Below are 21,060 nucleotides of genomic sequence, written 5' to 3'. Positions count from 1 at the left end.
GGCCCCGCCTCGCGCGGGTCCCGGGGGCGGGGCCGGGTGCCGGGGGCGGGGCCGGTGCCGGGCGGCGCCTGCGCGGAGCGGGGCGGCGCTCGCGTGACCTTGGCGCGGCGGCGGCGGCGCTGGGGCGAGATGCGGGCGGCGGGGCCGGGGCCGGGGCCGGGGCCGTGGCTGCTGCTGCTGCTGGCGCTGGCGGCGGCGCCGGGCGGCGGCTCGGCGGAGCAAGGAGCGCTGCCCGCCAAGCGGCTGCGCATGGCCTACGCCACCGGGCCGCTGCTCAAGTTCCAGATCTGGTGAGGCAGCGCGGCCGCAAGATGGCGGCGCCGGGCGGGACCGGAATCACCCCCACCCCCACCCTTCCTCCGTCAGGGCCCCGTGGAGGCGGCGGGACCGGGCCTCGGGGGCTGGGCGGGCGGGGGGCGCCGGGGCCGTTAGCGGGGCTAGGGGGGCCGTGGGGGGGCCGGGGAGCGCGGCTGCGGCTCGGGGGGCGCCTCGGGGCCTGTCTGCACCGGGAGCCGGGGGCGGCGCTGCGGCGGCCGGGCGGCAGGAAGCAGCGGGGCTCGGGGCGCTGCCGGCTGCGGGCAGCCTCCCCCCCCCCCCGGCAGGAGGCCTTGGAGCTTCCCGCTCGGTACCGGCGGCTGCGGGGCTGTGGCGGTGCCGGGCTCGCCGCAGGGCCGGTGACCGGTCCCGTCTGTGTGCAGCGTCTCCTGAGGCTACAGGCGGGTGTTTGAGGAGTACATGCGGGTCATCAGCCAGCGGTACCCAGACATCCGCATCGAAGGGGAGAACTACCTCCCGCAACCCATCTATAGGTGAGCAAACCACGGGCAGCGCCCTTTGTTTTTTTTCTTTTTCCCAGTCTGTGTGCTCACGGGGAGCGGTGGGCGTGTGCCTTTGCAGTTAAATAAAATTGAAAATGAAAACTTAGGAAAGGTTTTTTTGCTGCTGTGATTGCTTGCAAGCACGGTGTTGTCTCCCCTCCAGATATCTGTGTGGTAACGCGTGTATGGGAAACTGATGGTTGTCTGTGGTACGGGGCCTGGTGTGCTCAGAGGGAACCCAAAGTAACCTGTGTGGTCCGTGTTGCTCGCAGTGAAGCTTTGCAGCTTTTCATCGTGATCTGTCTGGACACAAGTTCTTGTTTGTTGCTCAGGCTTATGCACTTAGTGTCTGTTTCTTGCAATAGGTCAGGGTTGTAGGGTAGGGAAAAACTTGTTTTTAACATGTAATTTAGGGGGAGAGGATGTTGGGGGACCTTAACCACAGCGCAGGGGAAGGCAGGAAAGCCCAAAGAAATCTGGAGAAATGAAAACGGCGTTTCCTGCTGGTACTTAAACCATCGCGTACGCGCTAGAGAGTGATGCCGTAGTTACTCTGGTGGCTTCTGAGCCACTTCGTGACCTACTTACCCCTAATAAGCACACCGGTAAGATTGGTACGAGTTCGAGTTCCTCAGTGCTCTCTGGGTGTAGATGTAATTCCTGCAGAGCACTGTGGAGTTCTCTGCACCTGCTGGAAAGCTGCTTTAAGAGGAAGTAGTGCACGCCAATTGAACACGTCTCTATTATACAGAACAACTTCCTCAAGAAACTAAATGCATTGTCTAGTTTAGATGTGCGTAAGTTGAAATTTCTGTGTAAGGTCTGGTTGGGAAAAAAGGAACAAATGTGTGTGTGTGGCATACAACACTGGTATCCTGAGAATGTGTGCTCTTGTTCATGTGTGTTGCTTTTACAGGTAACAAATATTTTTAAAGACAGATAAATTTACTTGAAAAAATGTATATTTCCTCTGAAACACTGGATTGTACATTATGAAAATTATTCTAATGAGGTAAATCTTAGCTAACATGCAGTGAAGTTGTAATGGGAACGTTCTAAGTCACTCTTATCTGTTGTCTTTTGATAGGCATATAGCATCCTTCCTGTCCGTCTTCAAACTAGTATTAATAGGCTTAATAATTGTTGGCAAGGATCCATTTGCTTTCTTTGGCATGCAAGCTCCAAGCATCTGGCAGTGGGGCCAAGAAAATAAGGTAAACTGGTTGCTTTCATCTTTTATTTTTGAAAAGCAGTTTTAGCATGGCTTCATGAGGGTGCTGTGGGAGGACTGAACGTTGCTGCTGACTTAAGCACAGTGTAGTCTTAACAGAGCCTCCAGGCTCCTGTAACTTTTGGTTTAATTCCTGGTATTTCTCTTTCCAAGCTAATGGTGCTGTAGAGGGACAGATGTGGTCAACATTACTGATAGAGATGTAACGCTGTTTGCTAAAGAAACGCCGCGGTTATTAAGAAGGCACTGTGGTGTGGTTTTTTCTTTTTTTATTTTTCTTTAAGGGCTCAGGTAGAGTGCCAAGCTGGTATTTTTATTAAAACTACAGCTTCCTTTTTCTGTTGTCTCAGGGCTATTTTGCAGTGGTTGCTTTTGTCCAATTTTAATAGAGTAGGCATCCAACGTGATCGTGGCTAGAAAAATCAAATTGAAATTCTGATCGTTTTTTTTTTTTGCAGAACTTATTTGGGCATGACAGCCTCTGACTTGTGGGATGAATATCCCCGTGAGTCAGTGCTGCTGATACTAACAGGTTGATGGCATTGTACTCTGATTTATAATAACCTTATTCCAGATGCGTTCTATTAAGCAAAAGCAACGTGTAAGTCTGTTAACCTGCATGTATTTCACTGGTGCACGGATCTCCAAGAGCTACCCAGTGCAGCAGCTCTGGCTGTGTCTTCAGTCAGGGTGGGCGTACAGAGGCTGTAACACACCACGTGGAGTTGAACGGGCCAAATGCAGGACGGAGCTGGGCTGGCTGTGCTACGCCCCTGGTGTCCTCAACAGCTGACATCTCCCATGCAAATCCACGGGCATTGCAGCACCTGGTGTGACTGCCCTTCTGCATGAAGAGGGAATTAAAGCTGTGGTGGCCATGGAGTGAGGTGCTGCATTGCTGGAGATTGCATCAGTTCTTCGTGAGGCACCAGTGCACGAAGAAAATGCTAAATTATTAGTTTGAAGAAATGTTCCAGGGTTGGCAATTGCTGCAAACGAGGCAGTTTGACATTGCTGTGTGTCTAGACCTGCCGTTGTTCAGTTTCTGTGTTAAATCTGAGTGTTACTCTGAAAATGACAGGCAGTGCGTAGGAACATCCGCGTTCCCTTGTCCTCCTACAAGTGCCATCTTAACCACGTACTTCTGCAGACGGGCTGTTGAGATGTGCAGAGATCTGTGGAGGGAGGGGGAAAGAAGGTGCGACTTTGCTTCTTTGAGTCAGAACTGTGAGCTGGGTGGTTTCAGAACAATTGTAATACCTGTCTTTGAAAGACAGTGTGCAAAATCTTTTTTTCAGAGAGGATGAAAGGAAGATGGCTATGCCACTTCAAGACTACGTAATTATTGTAAAGGGGAATACAAAGATGCCTGTAAACTTCAGCATTTCCGAGTGAATAAAATAAGCCGTGCTTTACGTGGCCAAAGTCTCTCTGTTCTCTTCCAGGTTTATGCGTGTATGATGGTTTTCTTCCTGAGCAACATGATTGAGAACCAGTGTATGTCAACAGGTGCATTTGAGATAACTTTGAATGGTGAGGCACAAACTTTCTCTTCTGGGAGTCGTGGTGCGTGTGTACAGAGATGTGTGAGAGCTGTTGGTCAGCTGTCAGGTTGGGAGCGTGAGGGCTGGTGCTGTGAAATGGGCGGGTTCCAGAACGTGATGGTGTGTGTAATGCCCTCCATCCTCAAACTGCAGATGTCATGTGTCACAGTGCATGATGAAAATTGTGCATGTCTTGCAGTACGGTCACTTACATGTATTTAACAGTTGCAGTGTAAAAAAACCTTAGGGGAATGTTTGATCACTTGGAATAGCTGTATTGTGTTTTCGTTGCGTGTGATGCGCGTTAAGGAAGGAACGATCAACTAGAGGAACAGTTTCCAGTTAGATGCTTTCGTTTTTAAATATGGTTTGGACTTGCAGTCATGTTAAGTCTCTTGATATTCCCAGAATTTCCAGTACTGGTAGACAGCAGTGCCGATGTGTCAGGTTAAGAGTCTGTGGACCTTCTGCCTTCAAATAATTCTGTGGTTTTAAAGATTATGTAAGCCTCACGGAGTACAAATTTTTTCAGGCTGTAGGTACAGGTCTATAATCTGGTTCTGTGCTTTGCTTTTCTATTTATAATTGTGCAGGGTGTGTTTCAGTGTAGTAGTTCCTAAATTGGGTTTTATCCTCCAGAGCCTTTGTAAAGGCTGACTGCATCGTATCAGAGTAGCTGAAGCAGTGTTGATCCAGACATTTCTCTCAATAAAAAATTAGTACCAACCTGCGTAGGTTCCTGGATCTTTTAAAGTTTGCATAAACTAGCCCTACATGTTCCTTTGTCAAGTTAACTCTGTTTTCTCCATGTGTTTTGTGGTAGATGTTCCGGTGTGGTCTAAGTTAGAGTCCGGCCACCTTCCTTCCATGCAGCAGCTTGTACAAATTCTTGATAATGAAATGAAGCTCAACGTGCACATGGAGTCAATGCCTCATCATCGATCATAGCCCCATCTAACAGCACTGAAACTTCTTGTAAGTATTCTTCCAGTCACCAGCTGCCTGTTCACTTGGACATAAAGAGCTGTGTGTTGCAGATTGAACGTTGTATTTGATATTTGTTCATTTAAAAGTGTTTTACTGAAGAAAAACCCCAAACAGTTGTAGTGACTTTCAGTTAAATGATTTCACAGGTACTGTTCTAGTAGGAGGTTTTGTTTTGGGGTTTGTTTCAAAACTGGGAGCTGGTTTTCCTTTGGCCAGAAAAAACCTTGCGTTAATGAGCTGTATTAGACATCAGAAAACATGCTTTGTTATGTGCCTTATGATAGTCTGTGTGCGAAGGATTTGTCTGCAGTTTGTAACTGAATTGAATTGCATGACCCTAGAAAGTAGAACATTCTTTCTTGCCTTTATGTGTGTACTGTACCGTTTTAGCCTTTCCTTGACTGTTAGAAGCAGGGGTTGAGTGGTCATATCCATGCTTCTGTGCTTTATGCTGAGCCAGTTCTGTGTTCTGGCCTCAGTTGTGACTTTTCAGTACATTTAGCTTACGGTTCTTCACAGGAACAGAGATGTGCCAGGAAAAAACTATCTTGGTGCAAAAGTGGAGAATCTCCGTTTAAGGGACCACTCGTGAATTCTTGATTGAAAAAACTGGGGCACAGCTTTTTGCAAAAGAATGCTTCGGATTTGGAGACCAATTGCTTGGCATTACCTTGCCAGCAGACACCCCACTCTCAAGTGACAGACCTGTGCTGCCCAGCTCTTCTGACCTGTTGAGCTCTCCATCCACAAGCACTTGCGCAGCTTCATGAAACAGGGAGAGCAATTCAGAGATGTTATGTCAAAGTAGCAGTGCAGGGAATATGAGAAGCCATTGACTTCTGATTTTTGCAGACATACCTTATTTAGTTAAGTTCAGTTTGTCTGGTGGTAATATAGCAGAAGTCACCTTAATTGTGAAGTCGTTTTGTGTTGTAGAAACGTAATTATTTAAAAGTTGGGTATTTCCAGTACTTAGATCTGCATGCTGAAGCCTGACATCCTGTATGTACAGATTTGGAGAATCTCAAGACACCATTCTTTGTGTTGCAAAGTAGATTTCAACGTTTTTAAGCTTACAGCACATGCTAAGACTGTTCTTTTGTAGAGTTCCCTCTAAGAGGATGTAAGTTAAAATATAAAACAGAAAGCCTTCGGTGGTATTTCTATCCACATGGAAATTAACGCAACACATCCAGATGACTTTGGTAGTGAGGCTCCCTGCCTGTGTTCTAGTGTCTCCTTATTTAATTCATACTGATGTAGTATCACTCTGATCGTATCCTCGTAGACAACTGTTCAGAAGAAAATAATAATAATCCCCTCTTGTCAGGAGTTAGAACCTCACAAGAGACACTGCTTATAATTCAGTTTTTATTACCTGAAGCACACGTAGCCTGCCTTTCTTCCTAGTTTACAGCAAATGCATTCTGTTTGGGCAGTGCTGACTACGTTTAACTTGCTCATTTAACTCACGGCTTTTTTTCGATGGCTTGCTCGTTTAACTCAGGAGTATTGCCTGCTGTAACACTTGTGTCTTTGTTTTCAGGAGTTAAGTGGTGATTTCCAAGGGCCACGTGTCTCAGACCAATGAAGGCCTGTACTGAAGACAGCTTGCTGTTGGTACAGACTGGATGCTTCTCTTGCAGTCACGTCGTGCCTCCTGAAAAAACCTTAATGGAAGACATCTTTCAGTGCTGGTGTGTCTCCAGATACTGCACATTCATGGAGTGCAATAATACTGTATAGTTTTTTTAAGATTTCATTCGACCAGTTCACAGCTCAACGATGCAGGCATTACTAATTGTAACTTATTTTATATTCATGTTTCACACAATGGCAGATTGAGTTGATACCTAATTATCCCTTGGAAAAAGTTTGTTTAATCTGTTGTATTTTATATGGGTTTATGTTCTTTTTGTAGTTTGAAATGAAGTTATAGGAGTGTCTGATATTGTCCTAATCTGTTAAGTAATTGACAGCTGTCTTATCAAATATCTCTAATGTGGTTAAAGCAGGGTTGTATATTTTTCAAAATATATGGCAGAGTTGAACAGTGCGTATATACTAAATTATATGAACAAAATTATATGCAGAGTAATTGCATCATTTTGTGAATTCAGTAAAAATTAAGGTCAACTGCTTTTTAAATTGTGTTGGCCAGCTCAAGAGGTTTTCCTGTGACCATTCTGAAGAGTTGAAAAGCTGGGCCTTTCACTATCCTCAATAGAAGCTAAGGAAATTAATTTAAATAAAGAGTTCTCATTGACTGTGTGAAGTACCTTGTTTGAGTCACTGATGGTGATGATATTCTTAGAATTGTAACCGAAAAATACATAAAGAGTCCACTTCCCAAAGTCAGCAGTGTGTTCATTGTCTTCTGTGAGCGCCGTGCATGGCTGGGTGACGAACTGCAACGCTTGTGTGGGGATGGGGGTTTGCACGAGTTGGGTCAGCCTCCTACGGTAGCGCCTCTGAGGGGGGCTCAAGGGAGCTCCTGTGCTAAGGACCAGGGGGAGGCTGTGAAGGCCAGGGCTGCAGTTTCACACCGTGGCAAGGAAGCTCCTGAAAGTTGCTCCTGCTGGGGAGCTGTGCAGCCCGCACTGGGTGGCTGCGGCAGGTGCTGGGTGGGATTAGGCGTCTGTGGAAGCTGCAGCGCTCTGATTGTTGGGGTGTTGTCCTGGGGCTGTCCTCCGGGCGGTGGCATCGCTATCGCCCCACCTCGCCCTGCCTGGGAGGGAGTTGTGCCCAGGGCCAAGTCCTCTCCCTGAGAATAAACGTGCTCAGGTTTCTGCTGGGGCTGAGCTGTGGTAGCTGCAGGTCCTGCTCTGGCCCTGCTCTTTTGGCTCGTATTGAGCCCCTTCTGCCATCAGAACAGGCAGAAACCTGCTTCCAGCGAGGCTGCACAGCACAGCTGGGATCCTCAGCTCCTTGCCCCTGCTGAGCTAGAGACATCTCATCTCCCGCTCTGCTTTTTGTTCCTGCCCTGAGCTACTGGGTTTTGCCCCCCTTGTAAAGCTAGTGGAAGTACTTCCCAGATCCTTATCAAAAATTACCTTTGGGTGGGGAGCTGAGGCTGGGAGATTTTCTCTGTTGGGGTAGTAAGTCAGACAAGAAGGGAATCTGCGGAGCTGTCATGAGGGCAGTTGCCATGGTTTGTAAGAGCAGACTTTGACCCACCTCAAGACTTTAAGGAATGCTTTAAGTAATGTTTCAGATAATTTCAAAGCTCTGTCCACCTAGAGGAAAGAAAAATTGACACAGATTGCTATAAAGGCGTTGCTAATCACAGCCATTAAACATACAGTGGCCTCTCGATTCTATGATGAAATCATCTTTTCAGGTAATCCACGCAATCTCTTCTGAAATATATTAACCAAAATGTCTAGTGTGCATAGAGCTTTAGTTTCTCATTAGATACGAACTTCAGGCAGATCAGACAGAACAAATAAGTGCACAGATGTGTTGCTAGGCTATGATTTTCCGTGAGCTGTTTGTGGTATCACCCTGGTGATATTTGCCCATGATCTGCTCGCTGCCCACAATATTCCTCTTCTTTCATCTCTGCAAGATTGCGTAACAACACGTTGTATTAAGGTACACGAGAACCTGGGCTGGTGTTCTTTAAATCCAGCAGAAGCATAGCCCTCTGCTCTGCTAGGGGAGCACAGGCTGGCTGTGCTCATGTCTGTAATTGTAGGGTTGTAGGGTGCACAGAGCAGATTGTTCTTATGGGCTGGACCAGGCCTCATGAACGTTAGTCACGGATCATTTCCAATTGAAAAACCGCACGACAAAATGGAAAAAAGAGCCTTGCTTGTCACTGAAGTCAGCAACATCTGACAGCCTCCCCACAAACCAGCTACCAAACACCAGATGACAACTCAATACTTGCGGCACTCCAGGAGGACTTGTTCAGCCTGAAGCCAATGCTTCCCAGAATTTAGCTTCAGCACAGCTGGATGGGTTCGGACCTTGGGTGCCCCGAGCCTGGGAACCCACCTCCAGCAGCAGCCAAGAGGACGTACCTCAGGCTGAGCACACACGGTTTCCCATTCACCCTCTCCAAGCTCTCTGTCTCCAAAAACATTCAGTGCAGGGCTTTCTGGACCCTCTGCATTTTCCATGTATTCAGCCGGAGGGCACATGCTGATGCCCCGTTGCCTCCAGTGCTCTGAGGACGCAGTTTTGCCCAGCAGACTGTGCTACAGCCTTTGGCATGGGTTTAAACCTCAGTTATCGTGTTGAACATCCAGTACCTGCCCTTTCTCAAAGGTCCTGCACGCGTTTACACCGTGGTGATGAGACGAGAACAAGGGCAGGTTACCGAGCATGACCGAGAGCTCTGCTTCCCTTTCCGCCCGCATGAGGCAGCTTCCCAGGGCGGGCAGGGCCTCGCGGTGCTGTGCGTGACTGCCTGGCTGCGGCAGGGCACGCACTCCTCCAGCAGTGTTTGCAGTGCCATTAGCAGGGCCATCACGCCACTCATTAACGAGCTTGCAAGCAATATCTGTCTTGAACTGGTGAACGTAAATTCCAAATCTGCCATAAATGTGAATTTAATGAATATAGTATGTTTATCCTAAGCCTAATCTGACATAAATTGGATTTAATATTTTTGAACTCGTTTACCATGCCACTTCCAGTTAGTGCTGCGTTTACAGCTGCGTATGATAAAAGCTAATGTTAGACAAGAATCTTTTCTGACCCATTGCCAGGAGAACCCGACAAGCTGTGGGACAGTGAAGAACTGTCCAGGTATTGCCACGCTCCCCTGGTATCTCCAGTGCTCCCTTGTTTCTCATGGTCTCAGGCAGACCCTCCAAAACCTGTGGTGCTGCCCAGACCCCGCAGCACAGGCAGAGGGGTTGCTGCAGCACAGGCAGCCCCAGCAGTCACATCTGCCACACTCTGGACTGCAAACACCTTAACAAAAGCATTTCCTTAGGGTCTAAAATACTCCTATGCAAAGTGCCAGGGCTGGTCTGCGGGCACCAGGAGAAGGAGGCTGCATGGCACAGAGCTCTCGGGGGCCTCCTCAGACCTCTGCTGCGGGCAGAGCGGCCTCACACCAAGTTCGTATCCCCACCAACCGCGGGTGCCCAGGAGCAGCTGCCATCCACCCCCTCGGCTTTGCTTGGAAAGCTGCTCCTTATCGCTGTGCGTCACGGGCGTGCTCAGGAGCCGGCCAGCCCTGCCCCTGCCCCTGCAGCACACTCCTCCCCGGAGAGTTCCCCCTGCAGCCACTCACACCGAGCATGGATGAGAGCAGCAGCTCTTCTGCATCGCTTGGAGCATCCTTGCGGGTGTGGAACAGAGTCAGATGGGAAGAAGAGAGGCTGAAAGTGCTGGAAAAAACACTGGCGACTGGCGGCAACTGGGATGGTCCCAGAGGTCTCCTGGGATGGACTAAGCACCTCTTAAAGGACTGACTTAGATGCTCCTGGCCTCAATCTGCAGCTGGAGGATCTGAAGCACTTCTGTCCCATCCCACCAGCTTGGCCACACTTCTCCTCACAGCAGGATTACTTTGTGCTGGGGTCTGTTTTTTCTGGGCATCTGTCACGACCCTCCTCATCAGGGACAATGGTCAACATCCTGTACACGGTGCTGCACTCCCTCCTGAGCTGCCTCATTCCCCCGGCCAACCTGCTGGTGATTGTGGCTGTCTACCAGCTGATGAGGAAGCAGCCAGGCACCAGCTACATCTACATCCTCAACCTGGCCACCGCTGACCTGCTGGTGGGTGTGATGTGCATTTTTGAGGCGCTGGACGACATCCTTGATGGGGACTTCGACCGCAGCAAGTCCTTCTGCCTCCTGCGCATTGCCATGAGCATGACGCCGTGCATCGGCTCCATCCTGACCCTGCTCCTCATCTCTCTGGACAGGTACCTGGCAGTGAGGCTGCCACTCTCCTACCCCACCCTCCCAAAGAAAATGCCCGTGGTCCTTTCCCTCATTGTCCTCTGGATGCTCTCCTTCCTTTTTGGACACTTGCCTCTGATCTTTCCCTCTCTCCAGCAAAGCAACTACACAGGTTACTGCGGGCTCCTCTATGCAGCCAAGAGCGAGTATCTCTACACGATCTGCTTTGGCATCTTTGCTCCGTCCCTGCTGGTGCTGGTCTGCCTGCACGTCTCGGTGGGCAGCATCGCCTACCTGCAGCACAAGCGGCTGCAGCATGCCTGCGCCCAGGCTGGGAGCCTCCGCTCCCGCCTGCGCCACTTCAAGGCGCTGCGGACCGTGCTCATCCTCATCATCGGCTTCGGCCTCTCCTGGGGGCCGTACCTGGTGGGGGGCACCGTGCAGGCTGCCTGCAGCTCCTGCAACCTGTCTGACACACTCAAGGACGCCTTATTCCTGCTGGGTGAGACTAACTCCCTCATCAACCCCCTCATCTATGCCCTGCACAGCAAAGACATCAGAAGCCACCTCGCGAAGCTGCTCAAATGCAGGGCAAGGCGCCGAGTGAAGCCCCTGGCTTCCAACGTCCGAACCGTGGGGAGCTGGGACGGGGGCTGGCCTGAGGCACCCGGGTCGTGAGGCGCCCATGTCCCGCTGCCTCTGCCTGCACTCCTCCTGTGGTTGTCGGGCCCCTAGCAGAGGGTGACACGTGGTCCATGCGGGTGTGAAGTGGGTCCCTCCTGGTCCGTCAGCTGCTCAGGAGCTGCTGCCAGGGGCTGTGCCGTCTGGTATCTGCATTAACTGCACTGTCCCCACATCCCAGCACTGCTGAGGCAGTGCCTCGGGGTCGCTTTGGGTGCACTGTGGCCTTTTGTCTCCCTCTGCATGGGAGAATCGCTGTCTCACGGCTGCAGCAGGCCACACTGCTGTAGGGTGCTCAGCTCCCTCCAGGGAAGTCCGGACATGCCGGGGGTGCCACGTCCTCAGTGCAGGTGACCTCTGAGTGAAAACCTCTTCCCTGCCTTCCTGTCACAGGCTGTGCCTTAGCTGTGCTCTGATTGTTTTCCTCTTTGTGCCAAATTTATGGGCTGAAATGGCTGCTCAGCCTGGGCCGGTTTCTTTGGGGAGATGGAAAAAAGACACTCAGGAGCGATGCACCAACATCAAGAATGGATTTATTGTACCCTGGGCAAAGCCCCTCTTCAAGCCTGACAGACAAGATGTATTTCGCCCTGAGCTCACACCAAAATGTGAACTGGTGCTTCTTGCACCTCAGCCTCATGCTGAGCACCTGTCAGGTGGGAGGGCCACAGGCGAGTGGCTGTGCAGAAGGGCTGCAGGCTGTCCTTGGCTCCACACCACAGCGGGGAAAAGCTGCAGGTGGAACCTTGCTGAGCACACAGGTGCCACAGCTTCAGGGGCATCTCTGTCTCTTCCCAGGCTTGGCTCATTTTGCCTTCACATCACACACGCTGGTCAGACCTGAGCATTTAGTATTGCCCTAACTGAGCTGCGCAGCTCTTCACTTAGGTCAGAAGTTGTGCAAAGGTGTAAGATCTTTAAAGTCTGAGTCATAAGGTATGCTGGAGGCTTGATTTTGTCCCACTGCTCATTGGATGGAAAGCTTAAGCATCCGCGCAGTTTATCAAAGAGCCGCAGGATCCTCACCCTGAGGGCCAGCAGCAGGAGGTCATCTTCACTCAGCAGGGTGGGTGGACACGGCCGGCTGGCAGGGCTGACCTGTCAGGAGCGGAGGCGAGCGGTGTCAGCAGAGCCGTGGCCACGTGCTGGCACCGAGGAATGGGGTTTGGGGTGAGGCCTCTCGCCGGGAGAGAAACCTGCAGAGCTGGGTGACCCTGGGGCTGCGGGGCAAGGCAGGGGGCACCCACCATGGGGTGAGTGTGATCTGTGGGCAGGAGCTTCCCCGGCTGCCCCACTCCTGCTGCGGGGAGCAGCTGCGTGTAGAGCTGCCCGCACACTTGAGAAATACCTGCACTTTGGTTCCCACGTTGAATTTTGCTTGTTGTCCCATGGCGAGGAAGGAAACAGTGATCTTGTCCTGCCCCACAATCCTGACCCCCACGTGCTGGTTCAGGGAGATGAAGATGGGTCTGAGCGGGACGCAGGGTCCTGATGATGTTAAGCTGTTTGGCCACGTCCACCTTCTCACCCTGCTGCCTGCCTTGTCCAAATACTGCCCTCCCTGAACATTCATGTTTATCCTAAAAGAGAGGAAAATCCACAACAAGGTGGTGCATCCTGCTCTTCCACTGCCCATATCCCTGACAAACCCACAGGGACAGGATCTCAAGTCAGTGCTCTGCAAGCCAAGGCACAGCCAGTTTACGGTTTAAACCCCCACAAACACAATGGGGAACAGCCCTTCTTTTCAGGGAGGTTCCCAGCACAAGGCCACAAGCTTGGCACCGCAATGGGAGTGGTGCTCAGCTGCTTCTGGGGTACTCAGCCCTTGGAAACTACCCAGCTGCAGCCAGGATACAAAAATAAAAGCATAAAAATGAGAGGCCAGTAGCACACTGAGTCCTTTCTCCTCCTTACCTGTTTGCAAAAACAAAACAAAACAAACAACAAACAAACAACAAAAAAATTCACAACCAGTTTCAGAGTTTTGCACTTCTACACTACTGTGGGCAAATATTTCTCTGTTGTGGGGAGAGGAAACGGGTAGGTTTAATCTTAATTTTGTCTGGAACACCTCTGAGCCAAGGCTTCCTCCCTTCATAGGAAGAATTTCCACGGAACAAGGGGATGCTGCATCAACTTGGCACACACTGCTGTGTATCTGAAAGACTGCTTTTTCCCAATGGCATTAACAAGTCTGTAAAACACACTTGCTCTCCCTACAGATCATATCTCCTCTATGCTATATCTGCCTTTTAATTTCTGAGTGCTGCTAAAAATACATTTTATGACCTTTGAAATATAAAATGTGCAGTGGACAGAAAAGATGCTATGATTGACACAAACATACCATACGGATCCGTGTGGGTAATAACAAGTACTTCTGCCATTGGACTTAAATAGTGCTTGTATTTCGGCGTTATTGTGCTTGTCTTCCTGTACTATGCAAATAAACCATTTTCTTTCTCGTATAACAATGACTGCCAGATTTCCAGATGGATAGCTATTGTCAGATAAGGTGTTCACAATGCCTTTGTTTGTGTTTGATCTGCTTTTACATACTAAATATTTCAGAGCACTACTTTAAAGTATAGAAGTTGCTGTATTACCTGGATTATTGTGTTAAAGGCAGAATGGTGGTGTGCAGCCAGTGCTACTTGGGAAAGGGCCAAAGTTTGTTTTTCTACATTAGTTTTCTGTACACTGACAAAATAAGTGGTCAGAGTACACTTTTTTGTTGTTTTTTAACCAATAACCTGGGCAGAATTGCTTAGAAGCCTTAATGACACATTTGTGGAGCCAGTAACAAGTATTTTTGAAAGTACAAGCCTTGCAACGTGAAATGACCAACTTAACATGAATGAAGACAGAGGAAGCAGGGGCAGGTCTCATAGAGCTTAAAGAAAAAAAAAAAAAGGAACAACCAGGGGAAAAAATGGCCTGAACATCTGAACAGCAGGTGTTTTTTGTTTCATTGGGACTGGCAGCAAGGCCTTCCCCCATGGGACCACAGCTTGGGAGCGGGTGTGAACACCAAGCTGGCGTGTTTAAGCTGGGTATTAAACACACAAGTGCCATTCCTTCATCAGAGTTACTGGCTGATCTGAAAATATTTTACACCAAGGGCAATTTAAGCTGTTTCACTACTGTTTTGTTTTTTTGTTTGTTTGTTTGTTTGTTTGACAGTGGAAGTGGTGGGCCAGGTTATTCTGTGATGAAGCAGTCTAGAACACACGTAACATTACATTTCCAGCCCTGGACTAGTGCTGGCAGGTAAGTCCTGTAAGGATACAATATCTGCCCTGTTCCATCTGGAAGCATGGTAAGAAATTTTCCTCCATGTTTGTAGTATTTTTCCAACAGTTCATTCTTCACTACCTAAAATTGGAAAAGAAACAATAAAATGCATGACAGACAACCTGCACACAGCTGCCCCATTAAAGGCACCAGTGCAGGGCTCCAGTTGCTCTGCAGTGTGGGTGCAGTCCCGCTGCAGCTCGTCCCATCAAGCAGCAGCTACTTGCCCTTCCGCCCACAACAGTGAAGTCACAGCAGTTGATGCTGTAGGAGATGGGCTCCTCTTTGAGCTTTTCTGCTCTTTCACCAGGTACCAGTGTCCAGCCTGTTGGAGATGGTGGCTCCTGAGAAAGCAGGTAAGAAATCATGCTAGGTTGTCTTGAACCTAAAGGGAAAGGGAAAGGTTTGTGTGCGTCAGGTAGGGCTGGTGCCTCTGATGTCAGGGCTGCCTGATGTCTCTGCAGGGAGACAGTAATTTGGTGGAATGCAAATCTCTGTCTGAAACGCTCCATCCTGGGAGTGTCTTGGGGTGCTTTTTATCTAACAAGGATTGTCCTTGCTGTTCAGCTACTTCAGAGTCCAGTTTTCTACATAGATATGTGTGTAAGTAATGACATTTTTCAGGAAGCACTTGTGGCTCTGTGCTCTAAAGGACTGAGAATAAGCAACCCTAGATGATAGAGCATACATTATTGTCTTGACATATTCTGTGGAAAATACACCCATATTTGAAACCCAATTTACCTGTTCTTAGTCAAAAGGGCTTTGTTGTTACTCACTAGATCCCAAAAGCTGCTTAGTCACCTGTAGTCTGAGCCGGGAGTTCAGAGTGCTCACTTCATTAGCTTAAACCTTCCTACCTTCCATGGGGTTGGCTTTACAAGCCTATAGCTCTCTAATGTCAATTTCTGTGTATCTCTGTGGAAATGTCCAGGTAGAAGCACTGAAAGTCATAGTAAGGTAGGTCCTCTCTGTGCAACGGCCATGTAACTGTTCTTGCTTTTTTCGTGTGAGAGATTAAATTAGATGAAGCTATATTAAATAATGGGATTGCACACTGGACAATGAACTAGCATGTCACTGCATAAATCTTCCTATTCAATTAGAGACCATTAGAGATTAGCAATTCCACTAAATTCGTTGTTGTGAGAAATAGATAAATAAATGCGTAGATAAATGTAAACTCACATTCGGCTACAGTTGTTGTCTCAGCTGCCAGCAAAGCTAACTGTCTGGCCATTTGTCTCTCCTGCTGCCTGGAAAATGAAAGCGTTCATGGCACACACTTCATATACTCTGTTTTAAATGCTAGCAGTGCTAGATATTGTTGCAGTAGGAATGCAAGTTTTTGTATTTGTTTTTCTCTCCACTACTAAAAATGCAAATAACTATTGGAAACAATGGCATATTATCAGTCTAACATTATCTCAGCAAAGATAAATTTCTCCCATACAGAGATTTTGGTGAATGAACTCTGTGATTGCAATGGTATCAACTCTACTGATAGCAAAGCTTAACGTGTTAATGAATTTTATATGAGGATTTTTAAGTATAAGGAGTTCTGTCTGCTAGATGAACAAGACAAGTGATGTACAAGAATATTTTCACTATTTTTTTCTTGCTTAGCTTCTTATAAACTTGACTATGCCTAACAATGGCTTTGGTTTGTGTTCTGTGTATAATATGAGGTAGTCACACCATCAGGCTGCAGAGGATCTTTAAGGAAACTAGCAGTTTACTTCCAGGTGTGCTGCATTACTTTTCTTTAAGCCTATGCCTTATGCTTAGCAGGAGGCCATAAGTTTATACAGATATCTAAAGAATGCAGCAGAAGTCAAACTCAGAGTTCTTAAGGCTTCTGCAAATTGTAATCCAGATGCGTGTCACAGTTTATGCAGCAAAATAGGGAAATAAAAATTCAACCATTGTTTTGGCACATGGGGCAAAAGTGAGAACCAAATATTGTCCCTGCCATAGCTGCAGTTACATTTTGGGCCCTACCTGTGTCTGGGTATGTTGTACCTATTATGAACAGAAAGCACATGCTTTGCCACCCTCTCATAAAATTAGTAAAAGAAAAGCCAAGAGGGTCTAGACAGAACACATGTATAAGCGCTTGTTGCCTGATTTTTTTTTTTTCTCTCTTTTCATTCCCACTTGTTGTAGTTTTATTTTCTTGCCACTTCTTTTCCCTCCAGAGTAGCCTATTTTTTGTTATACAAAAGCAATCCTCAGCACTCTCCACAGTCGCTTTATGGTACCTCTGGTACGCTCTCTCCTTTGACAGGCGTCTTTCAGCTTCGGTGCCATGGGACTCATGGGGATCGATATCAATGGGAACATTCCAAGCACTTTCGCGATTCTTTGTCTCCTTTACAATGAACTCATAGAGGTCTCGATTCTGCTCGCAGCAGAACTTCTGGAAGGCAGAAGAGCAGTGTCACTACAGCAGGCCTTTTCACAGTAAACATCGGCTGATCCTTTCCCACCAGCTTACTGATTCATAATCCTGTGACCGTGGGCAAGTGTCCTCAAAGGAAGGAAATGGCTTCAGCACGCTACCACAGAACTCACACTTTGGAGTGCAGTCCTCCTCTACCTAAAGTGGAGGTATGGATGACAGAAGTATAGCATCAGCACACAAATCCTTGTTTTATATTGGAGAAATAAGGCTTTGCTTGGAATGCAACGTTTTAAAGCACGTGTGTAAGAACAGTTAAAACGTATCTGTGTCTGTGATATCTTGGAACAATTCAAATCAGGCCATTAAGTTCAGGAAACTACTGAAAAGAAAAGCTGATCTGTAGTAATTAAAAATCTTGCTACTGCTCAAAGAAATGGAATTAATGTAGTGTTTGAGACACATCCATCCCAAAGAGAGAGAAAGCTCTGGAGCATGCAGAATGCTGCACTTGAGTACTCTGCTGCATTAACCCTTTCAAATACACTGCTTGTGGTTTTGCAGAGAAAAAGCTTCCTGACTGCAGCTCTGTTAATCCTAGAAGAATCTGTGTCATTTCATTAGGAATCACCAACAGACTTGTCAAATATGTTCAGCTTTTTTAATCGGCTAGATGCAAGTCATAGCTGCTGCACTGATGCACTTTAAGGTTGGTGCTAGATATTTTGAAAGACTAATCAGTTTTTTGAAAACATGTTTTGAAACTGACGTATAGTGCATGGAGCTGCCAAGAGCACCTGCTAAATCCACTGTTTAACACCTCTGCTCACAGAGGCAGCACACCTGAGCTCAGCACTCCTCAGAGAGACAGCAGTTGTCCCCAGCAGTAAGGGGTGAAGGGGTACTTGCTATGGCTGTTTGGCAACCATACTTTCTTTACTATATCATGTGTTTAGCACTTCTGATTCAAATATTTTTCTGACCATATACTTTTTAAACACTTGGCTTCTCTGGAGCATGGTTTCTGGAACTGCTACTGACCCACCTCGATCTGCACGCTGTCCCATGATGATTCAGGTCTGTAGGCCAGAATAGTTGGCAGGCCAACAGAGGGGAGCGTGTGTAGCGACTGCTTGAACAGCTTCACAAAATCTTCTTTGAACTTGAAGAAGAAAAAGAAATAGCAGTATGGAGTCATATCTTTGTTCAAAGGTAAAACCACAAAGCATAAAATACATGTATAAAAAATACAGAACTTGGTGAGTACTTACCTCCAAGTTGCACAAAATATCTAAACTGCTGAACTTGTCTGGCAGGGCTGCAAGTGATAGCAATAATGAGAATTATTGAACAGCATTGCTGTGTTCCCAGGAAAAAGATCTCCTAGATTCTCCCATATCTCCTCTCTTCTGGCATGTCACCCTTTTCTCACCAGCTACATCAGTGGCCTGAGACCTCCTCAATGCACACCTTCCTACAACTTCAGAAAGGCTGCCCGGGAGCTGAGGGTGACCCTTCCTAAATGCCACAAGGACCTGAAATGGGCTTGACCTTAAAAGCAGTCCCACTGAAGTCGTGGAGATGGCTTATTGCTTACAGTCAATGACTTGTAGCACTCGTCTAATATTGCATTGCACTCTAAAACATTTCCGGTCTCTCTGGTTCTGAGAAGCATGAGTCAGAGAGGCAATTGTTTTTTCTCATCTCCAAGTACAGCCCATGCTGTGTAAGTGCAAGGAAGAGAGTTTTGGCCTCTGAGGTGACAGGAAAAATCTCTTATGACTGTGTCTCTGTCACTGTCCTCAGCAGCCCCACATTCACTCCAGGCAGGTGGTGTTACCAACACCCAGCTGCCCCAGGTGTTCATCTTACTGCTGCTCCATGTGCATCACCTGCTGTTTTAATACTGATGCGGTCAGTGTGTGAGCTGCCATTGCTTTCTGTCCAGGCATACTAAGCAGTTTCCTTGTTCTTTTAATCAAGAATTTCAGTTCCCTTTGCTGCCACACAATTTGTCTTGTCCATTTAAGTAAGCTCATTCTGCTTTCCAGAAAATGTTCAGCCAGATAAAGAAGTCCTGGGTAGGCTGAAATACCAAATGCCTTTCTAAGTCCTTCTCTTCTGAAAATATGACAAAATCCAAGTGTGTAGTTGGAAAGGACAGGGTAAGAATCACAGCAGTCTCAGGTCAATTCTCAGGCCTGCAATGGAAGCTGCTGCTTGGCAGCGTGTCTGGACATGAATGCACTAGTTTAGAAAGCAATGTTACAGGAGTTGCTTATACTTTTAGAAGACTGAATGATGTGGCTGATGGGTTGCTTGACTTTTTTTTTTTTTTTTTTTTTTTTTTTTTTTTAAATTGCAGTTCAAAGATATATGTAGTTATCATCCTCTGCAATCATGCTGTGTCACAGAGTGTAACCACTCACAACCCCCACCCAAGAAGTGACTTCAGGAGGGCAAAACGCAGCAGCAGCACTGTGCAGCCTGGGCATAGCCCTGCGCGTGCTGCAGTACTGAGGGCTTGCCACGAAGCCCAGTACCTGGCTACAATGCTGGGGGACGTTCCCCCTCCTTGACCTGCCTTCTATATCACCTCTATCTGCTACTGCTATATTCCTACACAGGTAGATGATTTACCGCTGGCACAAGTTTGGTTTTCTTCTGTACTTTAACCATGACAGTGACAGTCATCCTGCGAAGATGTGAACCTCCACCTAAAGTAAAAAGTCTGTAAGGCTTTTCCCCTGCAAAGATGTTTGCAGTGACTTTCCAAACATTCGCCAAGGGTTAGCAGAGAGCATTCTTGGTCTGTTGTAGGCTCTGCACGCCCCCTTTCTATTGGGATGGATCTGAACACAGCTTTCCCCACTACGTCTATGTGGGATGCTGTGTTTTACGACCCAGGTTGCTATTCCTGCTCCTGGAGGCACAGATGTCCCCCTGCAGAGGAGGACTGGATGCCATCCTGCACAATGTTCTCTAGCTGATCCTGCTCAGCAGGGTTTGGACTACATGATCTTCAGAGGTCCCTCCCAACCTCATCCATTCTGTGACTGCCTGGCATTGAAAATGAGGCACAAAGGATGCTTGATGGGGTGCCCAAAAGGGATAGTTTTAGTTTCTGCCTAATCTTAACATATTGCCTGCTAAAGTACAACCTGCTTCACCCAGTAAGTGAAGGGGCTGGCTCCTGAGTCACATGTATGGATGACTCAGCTGAGCAAGAGGAGAAAAAAGGTTGATGTATTTTCAGCTGTCCTTAGAGGCTTTGAAGTACCTCTCAAAAGAATACAATAAGCTATTCCTGCCATCTGCTGAGCACTTCCACACCCACTGGCTGGTGCAGCATTCCTGCACATGCTGCGGGGGCCCAGAGGTTCATCTGGAAGCAGTTCTGCAGCGGATCGTGAGGGGACTGCTGGGGCTGCCCCTGGGCTAGTGCTGGTGTGCAGGAAGATCTTGGGGAAATGGCAGGGTGCCTACAGCAGGCATTTGGGCACCAGGCAGCCTGTGTGAAAGAATGCAGGTGAACAACCTGCTTTTTGAGCAAAGCTGTTTCTTACGTGATTTTTTGTAGGCATGTTCATAAAGCCAGCTAGCTTCTGTTTGCACGGACACTGAAATTCCTGGAGGCTTCTGCACAGTGGTGGGGTTGGCAATACCTGACGTTTCCATCTCCCTTAATTTAAGACAGAAACCTGTGTATTAGTCCTATGCAATGACTTCAAAGCAGTTGCCTTTGAAGAATAAACTAATAAATAAAACTTCTCCAAATGTATGTAACCAGAAATTAGAACGGTTTAGACATAGGAAGTGGGGCTTCTCCCTGGCTTTTCTGTTGTGGTCAAGGACACCTCGTGTCTGGTCTAAAGGCCACGGATGTGCCCCAAGTTAGGCTGTGGAAGGCTGGCACATGGCCTCACGGTGCCCGCGACCCCGCTCTCCCGCAGTGCCTGGGATGCCCTGCCTGGGCTCTCGCTGCCCTGGCGTCCCCCAGCCGCCTCACCACCACCGCCCCGTCTCGCCTGGGTGTCACCAAGTGCCCAGCTCAGTGTCTGCTCGTGTCACAGCACCGGTGTCGCTCATCTCAGTGCTCCCCACGGATGACGATACTGGCTTCCTTTGTGTGCCCCTCACACGAGCAGGGCTGCGGGGCTGGCCCTCAGCCAGCAGCGTGGGGTGAGGCTGACCCTGTGCTGAGCCGCTCGGCCCCAGCCATGGCGGCCTCTGGTC

At 48.2% G+C, this 21,060-nt stretch overlaps 3 protein-coding genes across 4 annotated transcripts; 2 read left to right on the top strand and 1 right to left on the bottom strand.

Annotated features, from left to right (window-relative positions):
- Positions 1-93: 93 nt before the first annotated feature.
- Positions 94-6,934, top strand: SELENOT (selenoprotein T). Its single transcript, XM_082767208.1, has 6 exons — positions 94-290; positions 699-809; positions 1,906-2,032; positions 3,495-3,582; positions 4,417-4,568; positions 6,127-6,934. The coding sequence occupies exons 1-5, from the start codon at positions 130-132 to the stop codon at positions 4,539-4,541; spliced, it is 612 nt and encodes a 203-aa protein (XP_082623334.1). The 5' UTR covers positions 94-129; the 3' UTR covers positions 4,542-4,568; positions 6,127-6,934.
- Positions 6,935-10,163: 3,229 nt separating this feature from the next.
- On the top strand, positions 10,164-11,123 carry LOC309881621 (glucose-dependent insulinotropic receptor-like; the record flags this gene model as incomplete). Its single annotated transcript, XM_082767777.1, has 1 exon — positions 10,164-11,123. One exon carries the CDS (start codon positions 10,164-10,166, stop codon positions 11,121-11,123), a length of 960 nt encoding a protein of 319 aa, XP_082623903.1.
- A 488-nt stretch (positions 11,124-11,611) lies between these two features.
- Positions 11,612-21,060, bottom strand: ERICH6 (glutamate rich 6). 2 transcript variants are annotated; one of them, XM_082767055.1, is made up of 12 exons: positions 20,853-21,060; positions 20,391-20,506; positions 18,096-18,142; positions 17,870-17,986; positions 16,921-17,022; positions 16,685-16,842; positions 15,612-15,679; positions 14,647-14,808; positions 14,419-14,500; positions 13,477-13,629; positions 12,475-12,706; positions 11,612-12,224 (listed from the first exon to the last, which is right to left on the bottom strand). In XM_082767055.1, the coding sequence occupies exons 2-12, from the start codon at positions 20,500-20,502 to the stop codon at positions 11,961-11,963; spliced, it is 1,497 nt and encodes a 498-aa protein (XP_082623181.1). In that variant the 5' UTR covers positions 20,503-20,506; positions 20,853-21,060; the 3' UTR covers positions 11,612-11,960. The 2 variants fall into 2 exon arrangements, with proteins under 2 accessions (XP_082623181.1, XP_082623182.1); XM_082767056.1 differs by having other exon boundaries at positions 16,685-16,839.

The sequence above is a fragment of the Aythya marila genome (assembly GCF_965140915.1).
Source record: "Aythya marila genome assembly, chromosome: 9".
Lineage (NCBI taxonomy): Eukaryota > Metazoa > Chordata > Aves > Anseriformes > Anatidae > Aythya > Aythya marila.
This window is presented reverse-complemented; position numbering and strand designations above follow the sequence as displayed.

Bases quoted from the DNA above. Each gene is read 5' to 3' on its own strand.
- ERICH6 (XM_082767055.1), bottom strand. From the start codon at position 20,502: ATGGAAACGTCAGGTATTGCCAACCCCACCACTGTGCAGAAGCCTCCA. The intron at 15,680-16,684 runs GTACCATAAAGC...TTCATTTTCCAG, and splicing joins AAGGAGAGAGCGTACCAGAG to GCAGCAGGAGAGACAAATGG. The intron at 14,501-14,646 runs GTAGCTGCTGCT...AATTTTAGGTAG, and splicing joins TGTTGTGGGCGGAAGGGCAA to TGAAGAATGAACTGTTGGAA.